Source organism: Gymnoscopelus braueri (assembly GCF_963280865.1).
Source record: "Gymnoscopelus braueri genome assembly, chromosome: 4".
Lineage (NCBI taxonomy): Eukaryota > Metazoa > Chordata > Actinopteri > Myctophiformes > Myctophidae > Gymnoscopelus > Gymnoscopelus braueri.
In genome coordinates this window covers 38,442,151-38,451,114 of record NC_137605.1, presented here as the reverse complement: position 1 = coordinate 38,451,114, position 8,964 = coordinate 38,442,151, and the positions used below count along the sequence as shown (strand labels likewise).

Genomic DNA, 8,964 nt, shown 5'->3' with positions numbered 1-8,964 from the left:
TAATTGCTGATTTTCACTGTTTGTGTAATCGTATTGTTCTGTTTCTCATGGCGACAGCGACAGTGTTGACCTCAGGTCTTAATGGGTGAAAACGTGTGCTCCGGTGCCAGGGAATGGTTGTACGCACAGCGTGCACAGGCAGTGTTATCACTCTCTTGATTGTTCAGACCATTCTGAAGTCACAGCTACAGAGCATGAGACAAACACAACTTAACACTCACCTCTCATTGTGTGTTTTCGCTCTTGAATTTCATCTCAACAGTCTTTATAAATGCGTCAACACTATTTTGAATGATCAACATGCTGTTTTATAATAAGTGGTGGAGCGTTCACGCTGTGTTTCCTGCCTCAAAGAGTTTGAGGCAGAGTGAAAGAATGAAAGAGTTTTCTTTTTGTTCAGAGGTGCTCTGAAGCAATAATAATGAAATAATAATAGCTTGAATTTATATAGCATCTTTCTTGAACCCAAGGACACTTTACATCAAAAACAATGAACAACCAACAAACAAACAACCAAACAAAACAACAAACAACTATTTGTCATAAGCCTGAGAGAATAGGTGTCTTTTCAAGGCAGCCTTAAAAGAGTCCAGTGTTGGAGCATGGCGAATCTCCATTGGGAGAGAGTTCCACAGGGTGGGGGCTCTGTCCCCCAAGGTTTTATCTACAGTATCTCCTTCCCTTCCCCTGCCATCATCTTCTTCATCTTTTACCACTCTTTCTGCCTTCCACTTGCTGCTTTGCTCTTCCTCTCGTCAATGTGTTCCTTCTCTAAGTCACATTTATTTTCTACTTTAGCAGACTCCTCCACGTTGCTAAAAGTAAGCCGATAATCAGTCTTTCCTTATCTCTGTGGAACACAGCAACATCTAGCAAACATTTTGTGCCCAAGGCACACCGGTATTGAAGTCAAAATCTCAAGGTACACCTGTATTCATATCTGTGCAAAATATGCGTTGAGCTTGTCTTAGAATCAAAGTTTTTTTTTTTTTTTAATTGATTGGAATTTACTTGCTGCTTTTTTTGTTCTGGTGTCAAAACATGGGTAATCAGTGGTCTAGGACTCTCCGAAACCAGGCATCGGCAATTGATCATTTGGGCTCTTAATTACATCCATCTATCCCTTATTCCTTTCCTCTCATCCTCCTCCTCCTCCATTTCTTTATTTCTCCCTTGTCTTTGTCTCTGTCTTCTTTCTCTTCTCCCTCACCTTCTCATTTCACCTCCACCACACTTTCCCTCCACCTCCAGATAACAATTCCGACACCAGCTGCTCTGTCCGTGGGGGTTGGGGTGTAGGATGTGGTTGCCAGGAGAGACTGGTGTTTTTGTCAGGGCTTTTGTTTGTGTTCAGGTGAGGTGAGGGGTGTGGGTGTGCGGGTGTGCGGGTGTGCGTGCGTGCGTGCGTGCGTGCGTGCGTGCGTGCGTGCGTGCGTGCGTGCGTGCGTGCGTGCGTGCGTGCGTGCGTGCGTGCGTGCGTGCGTGAGTGCGTGCGTGCGTGCGTGTGCGAGAGAGAGTCTTTGCAAGACTGTTTGATTTGGGGTTGTGTGCGTGTGTGCGTGCCTGTGAGAGAGCGGAGATAGAGGAAGGGAGCACTGTTATAAGTGAGGATGCACACTATAATGTGTGCTGTATGTATGCTGCTTCTAACGCACCAGACCCATTGAAAGAGACGGTTGCCACATGATCACGACACAAACACGATCATGTGGTTCATGTAGCACGCGTGATTCATCAACGCCTATTATGAGGTCAACGTTGGAGCTACACAATCTAGTGCACCCCCTCTCTCTCCCACCATGGTACTGTAGTTCTCTGAGGGCCGCTGTCATGCGAGAGGCTATAAGGGCAGCACCAGTGAGGTGATGAATGGAGAAGAGAATAGAGAGATGTTGAATGACATTACTGTAGGGTGGAGAAGATATATAGGGAGGTTTTAATAGCGTGGGGAAGGACATAGAAGGACCTAGAAACACATGAAGATGGTACGAATGACGGATGTGTCTGGAGGTTTTGGAAGAGTGGATCATATTTCCCAATTCTATAATTGCATTATGGCAGGCCTCCTCTATAAAACATTAGTCCACTGACTTTGTTGAATTGAGGATGTTCATCCCCTCATTCTGTTGTCTGAGCTTTGACATTGATACTGGGACTGCATCAACAGCCAAAGTTGAGTTTAAGTTTCGTTGTGATTCATCCACAATGTGTACTAATCTAATGAATCAGACTGGCATTTTTTGTTGTTGTTATGATTGATCAAGAACGTTTAACTAAGGTTCTATTAGTTAAACTCTACCTACATTTCAAATGGTCAAACATACACAAGACTGCATATTTAATAAAACATTATATATAATGCTTTCCCGATGCTAATTAAGATGTTCAAAGGTTACGTGATGCAACACAGCAATCCCCCGTGTTGAATTTGATAGATTTCGGGACATTTGTGGAAAATGTTCAGGAATAAACTGGTGAGATACAGACGTGGGTTTGTAGAAAGGGGAAGGAGAGATAGGTGGTGAAAGAGAGGGAGGTATGGAGGAGATACGGTAGTGATGAGACCCATAGGGAATCAGCAAGACCATATAGCATTATTACTGGGTTTACGTAACCACTGCGAGCGGAAGCGGTTGCATTTTCCATTTTGAATGATGTGTAGGGCTGTCACCATTATGACATTTTGCTTGACGATTAATTGTCGCTCAAATAATTGCATATTATGAATAAAATGTATTTTAGGCCTTTAGGCTTCGTAAACAAAGGTTGCACAGGGTAGATATGACAAATAACAGATATATTTAATAACTTTATACTTTCGAAAAAAGATTATTAGTGTAAATAGACGATCTACAAGCTCATTGCAACGCGTTTTGAGCTTGTAGATCTGCTATTTCCACTATTTTTGAAAATGTTTGAAAATATATGAATGTTTTTAACATGGGAATGATTATGGCGATTATGCAAAACATTATTGTGATTATCTCAAATAATTGCGATTAGGCGATTATGTATTAATCGTGACAGGCCTATAATTATGTGCCACAATTTCAAAAATAGAGATGATTCTATAATGTTGAATATAATGCTGCTGCATAACACAGCAACAGATGTTGTTTCCAGCGTGGGTTTTCAAATACCATGGCTCCGTTTGTCTTTCTGGCACTAATTGTCTTTATGCCTAAAGTACATATTAATATTTTAAACTCTCCGGGTGGGAAATGCTTTACTTGCAGATTCCCAGAGCCAATTAAGGTCCAAATTGGCTATAACCAAACTGTTTTCTTAGAAAAAGACTTGGAGACAGAACCCTCGGGAATTACTGTATGCGGGTTCAGTATTCTCAATCTTCAGAATGTTAAATAGAATTGCTTAAATTGAGCTAGTTTTTGACAAAGATCTTATAGGGTTTTTCCACTCTTGTTTGACCCATTTATACTATATGTACATTGTATAAGAAATCAATCAGATTTTTACATTGGTAAAGCACAATTTCTATCGTGTGTGTGTGTGTGTGTGTGTGTGTGTGTGTGTGTGTGTGTGTGTGTGTGTGTGTGTGTGTGTGTGTGTGTGTGTGTGTGTGTGTGTGTGTGTGTGTGTGTGTGTGTGTGCAAATGTCAGCACATGGATCACTTACTGTAAAGGTCATGTGGGAAACATCAGCATCCTTTAAGGTCCTGGATTAGTTAAACATACAAAACTGTATGCATATACACTACATGTATACAATTGTTTGTTTGTGTGTGTGTGTGTGTGTGTGTGTCTTCCATCAAGGTGTCCAACTTGTTTGCTCGTGATGAGATCGACGAAATCCTCAGCGATCTGATCTCGCCCATGAAGCGCGAGTTTCCAAGGCGACCGCCGACCAATGAGAACCTGTACGAGTTCTTCATGTCGCGCGTCCGGCAGCACCTACACGTCGTCCTGTGCTTCTCACCCGTCGGGGAGAAATTCCGGAACCGGGCGTTAAAGTTCCCAGCGCTGATATCAGGTTGCACCATGGATTGGTTCAGCCGCTGGCCCAAAGACGCTCTAATAGCAGGTGTGTGTACTCATGTAGTAGGTTGTGTTCCCACAGTGGTAGTTGACAGTGGTGGAAAAAGTACTCTAAATGTTTTACTTAAGTAAAAGTATCATTACTGCAATGTAGAAGTACTCTGTTACAAGTAAAAGACCGAAATTAAAAATTTACTTGGGTGAAAGTACAAAAGTATTGGTATCAAAATGTACTTAACACATTGGGTGCCAGAGGTTTATTAAAATATTATACGTTGAGTGCCAGCATTTCTTCCATCCACTTGCGTTATACATTTCGTGCTGTGAGAAGCCCCGACGCGGAAATGCATGTAAACAAAGCGTGCGTGCGAGACGGCGGAGGGTCCCGACTAACGCCTGGAACAATAATATTTCCAACGCGACCCTCCATTGCAGCGTGATCGCCGATCGAAAACGGCTCGTTTCCACCACATTAAAAAGAAATGGAGATATTAAGCTTTTAATCAAGGAGATAACATTGAAAACGCCGACCGGAAGGATTTTTGACATGGAGCCACATCCAGCCTCTTCTTCTCAGAAACTGCTTGGGTGATGTCAAAGTTTCGTTTTAGCGCCCCACGTGGCCCACATGTATAAAAATAGAATTGGGTCAAAAACGGTCCGGACCGTTTTCGGCACTTCTCGTTTGGACCCTCAAAAACGGTCCGGACCGTTTTTGGCATTCAATGTGTTAAAGTACCAAAAGTAAAAGTACTAAAATGTTTGAAAATAGCAGATCTACAAGCTCACAACGCATCGCGATGCGACGTGTTGTGAGCTTGTAGATTGGCTATTTTCAAATAGCCTGGGTATAAAATAGGGCTGAAGTGGTTAATGTATGTTTCATAATGTAATAATTTATATCTGCAAAGTAACTTGTAACTAAGGTTTTCAAATAATTGTAGTGGAGTAAAAGTACAATATTTGCCTCTGAGATGTAAGTGGAGTAGAAGTAAAAGTATTAAACATTGGAAATACTCCATTAAAGTAAAAGTACTTCAAAATTGTACTTAAGTACAGTACTTGAGTAAATGTGCTTAGTTACTTTACACCACTGATCATTGTCCAAAATCTAAATGTGGTGTCAGATTTCAGCCATATAAATCCTACTACCATCCTTAGAGCTCCATGATCTCACTAGTTGAGTTAAAAATGGAAATAAATACAATTAAAATAATATTATATGCATGTACTGTATATTATTGGTGGCAGAATTGGGTGTGCCGTGGGGGCACATTATTGTACAATGACTGAAGAAGGCTGCTACAGAGGCTGCCTATTAGATTATGAGATCAGAGTTGACATTTTGACCTGAGGGGTGGCGCTAGAGGAAAGGCCTTGGGGTCACTCAAAGGGTTAGGGTGAAGCATGAATGAGCACAGCCAATTCCATGACAACTCAGCCTAGAGATATTGTGTTTGGATGTTCGGCTAATCTACAAATTCACCATGCAGGGCGCTGCGATGCGTTGTGAGCTTGTAAAGCGGTTATTATTGGTGCACAGCACCCATGCACAATTAAGTATAAGTCAGGCTTTTCAGCCAAGCCACTAGCGAGTCAAAAACCATCATTTTCCAAGTACGTCCTGAAGCAGTAGTTAATTGCGTGATGAAGGGAGTGCATGAAGTCTGACATTGTGTCCTTGATGGGTGTTTATTCCCCAGGCTGCTCTGTATTGGTCTATCAAATCATAATGGCTATGGTTGCTAGATTAGTTCATCATGGTTCCAATAAACTATAAACATCTCTGCATGTTCTTAATTTGCAAACATATGAATTTTAGGACATTGTCAATATACAGTATATTTAAAAATATATAAAAAAATCTTCCTCGGAATATTCATTCCATATGCGGTTAATTTAATCAGAGGTTGCGTAGCAGTTGACGTTGTAGACACGGAAAACAAAATCATCCATAATGCTCCTCATAATCACTCAATCAACCACGCTTCGAAAACAATCAAGTTTCAATTATAATTTGAAGAGTAAGAGATTGGCAGTATACTGTAAGCGCTGGTTCATTTATATTCTAAATTGCCAATCTCTTTTCTGTCGCCTTTATTTTCTCCTTTTCCTCTTTCTTTCCAATGTCCTCCTCTCATCCCCTAACCCCCGTCCCCCACTTATTCCTACTCTCCTCTCCAGTTTCGGAGCACTTTCTGTCTATCTATGACATTGACTGTTCCTCCCAGGTGAAAGGGGAGGTGGTCCAGTGCATGGGCTCCTTTCAGGACGGTGTCGCTGAGAAATGTGTCGACTACTTCCAGAGGTACCACAATGAGAACAGTATATCTTCTACAGTTTATGTCTGACATTTAAAACCGCTTAAAGCCTGATTTAAACTTTGTTGTAAGCCGACGTTGTGCAGATCTAGTCAATCTATAGCTTATCTATAAGCTCACGACGTGTCGTGATCTTGTTCAGCTATTTCTATCACGCAAAAGCCGGCGTACAGCAGAGCAAATTATGTATATAAGGCTATTCTTGAGAATTTTTGCCCATAATGACAAATGTCCACCACAAAACAGAAGCTGTGTGTATTGTTATCACCATTTTAGGCAAGGAATATGTGAGCATGGAAGAGTCCAGTTATAACTGCATACAGTATGTAATCAATGTATAAGTACCACATACTGTATTTGCTTCACTACTGCTGGACATACCCAAATTGGGAACCACTGAGATTGAAGGGGCTCATACCTGTATATAGTCACATAACGTATATCATACTGTATACTGTATGTCATGTGCTCCTACATACATCACTTAATGTATCAGAACTCTTGGGGTAAGTGAAACGTTGAAATAGTTTCCCTCTTTTGATGATCTAGGGCAGATGATTTCCCTGTTTGGACAGAAATGAAAATGAAATGATTGTAATCTGTTTTGATTTTCAGATACCGTCGCCCAACTCACGTCACACCCAAGTCCTACCTGTCCTTCATCCAAGGCTACAAGGCCATCTATAAGGAGAAGAGATCTGAAGTACAGACTCTGGCCAACAGGTAAATACACTGTGATAAGTACATCACTACTCATACATAGATTTATAGTTTTCTTGTCCTTTAACTTATCCCTCTTTCCCTACAGACTAAAATCCATATGTTAATTTAACTTAAACCACTTAAAACCTATGCCAGATTTGTTGAAAATAGCCGACCTACAAGCTTACAATGCATCACATCTTGTAGAGCTGCTATTTGTTTATATTTTAGATTTTTTTGCCTATACTGACCTGCTCAAAATAGGGATGCCAGGGTGGAAGTGGTTAACTCAGTGTGAAAATGGACCCATTCGATAATACTCCAGATTGTAGTGTGTAGGTTTAGTCTGTTTTTTCCCCTTCCAAACCTGATGACATTAGTGAAAGATTTGCTGTGCTTCAAGAAAACTCAGGCAAACACTCAGCGATTTAAGCCTGGCATAGTGCAACATGTTTGGAGAGAAAGCAAATGGTAATTAATTGTCCTTCTGGCCTGTTTTAAGCTAAATCGTAGGCAGCTGCGGCACCAGTAGTGATACCCTCTGCAGATCATGAGGGGTCAGTTGTCACCATGGTGTGTTGGTGATGGCCAAAAACATTAACATGCCACTGTCAGCCCATCTGCTGCAGCCCCACTCCTATTCTCAGAGGTCTTTAAAAAATAACACTGGCCAAATATGCTAACCCGTGTTAAAGAAAGCAGACACAGCCTGAACTAAGCTTAGTCAATAGTTATCGACTCCTGTCAGTGAAGGATGATCACGCCAGCTCTCCCTGGGCCAGGATGCGTGCGTGCATGTGTGTCAGGAAGCTTCAGTTATGAAATAGCAATTTTCACAAGTTATCATCTAAGTTATCTTATGATATCTAGATATACGATAGACTTGGGGAAATGGCTTTGGGAAATTAATATCCACCTTACTATGTGGTTAACTCCTCCCATATCAATTCTCCACCAAGCTTTCCATTTATTTATTTTTTTGGGCAGTCATGAAACGTAGATCATGGTGAAGAGAAGGTCAGGGATGTGTCAGAGGCAGAGCAGTATGCTACGCAGATCTCTACGTCACACAGACAGAAAGACATCAAAGTACTGTAACTTAACCTCTTCGTTCAAATTCATTACAATGAAAACTTGTTTAGATTGATCAAGATTATTATTATTTAGGGGGCACGGTAGCGCTGTCGCCTCACAGCTAGAAGGTCCTGGGTTCGATTGTGGGCGCTGGGGGCGTGTTCTCTCCTCCGCGTCATCAGTGCCCATACCCTAGGTGGGGTTGGCGAAAGGGCCTTTCTGTGTGGAGTTTGCATGTTCTCCCCGTGTCTCCTATCACAAAACATGCAGTAATCCTGGTCTCTATACTGCCTCCCCCTGGTCAGCCGGGGCGCCTGATGGAGGGGAAAGGAACTGGTTGGAATAACGTGTTCCTTCCACGCGCTACGTCCAACTGGGGAAACTCCCCCCTGTCAGGTGATAAGAAGCGGCCTGCTAGCTCCTCATGCATTGAAGCAGGCATGAGCTTCAGCTCTGGGCTCTCCCTAGGCTGGCAGAGGGAGAGTAGCGCCCAGGATTACGTAGGCAATTGGTACTGGGTGAAAAAATATGGGTTACAAAATCGTGGGATAAAAATTCAGAGAAAAAAAAAAGTTTAGAGAGAGAGACAGCAAACCGAAGGCAGAGAGAGGGGAGACATTAGGGGAATCGGATTCAAAATCGTCTCCTTGTGACTCACAGTGAGCAAGTGTTCTGTGCACCAAATGGCTGGCAATACATATTTTCACATCTTATTTTCGTATGTTATGAACATCGTTGAGGTATGCAGTGATGTATTCTCAGAAAAGTACAGACTATTTTAGTGCCTGTGTTCATTGGCCACGTTCAGTTTCCATGGACACACACGACTATAGCTATTTCCAAAACATGGCGGGCACCCTTGGCTGCCGAC

At 42.0% G+C, this 8,964-nt stretch overlaps 1 protein-coding gene across 1 annotated transcript in view; it reads left to right on the top strand.

Annotated features, from left to right (window-relative positions):
* dnah5 (dynein, axonemal, heavy chain 5) overlaps positions 1–8,964 on the top strand; it is a gene marked incomplete at both ends in the record, with an annotated part of 153,136 nt that overhangs the window by 75,184 nt on the left and 68,988 nt on the right. The window contains 3 exon segments of the mRNA XM_080426081.1: positions 3,775–4,042; positions 6,181–6,304; positions 6,933–7,040. Coding sequence (XP_080282207.1) covers positions 3,775–4,042; positions 6,181–6,304; positions 6,933–7,040 — 500 coding nt within the window.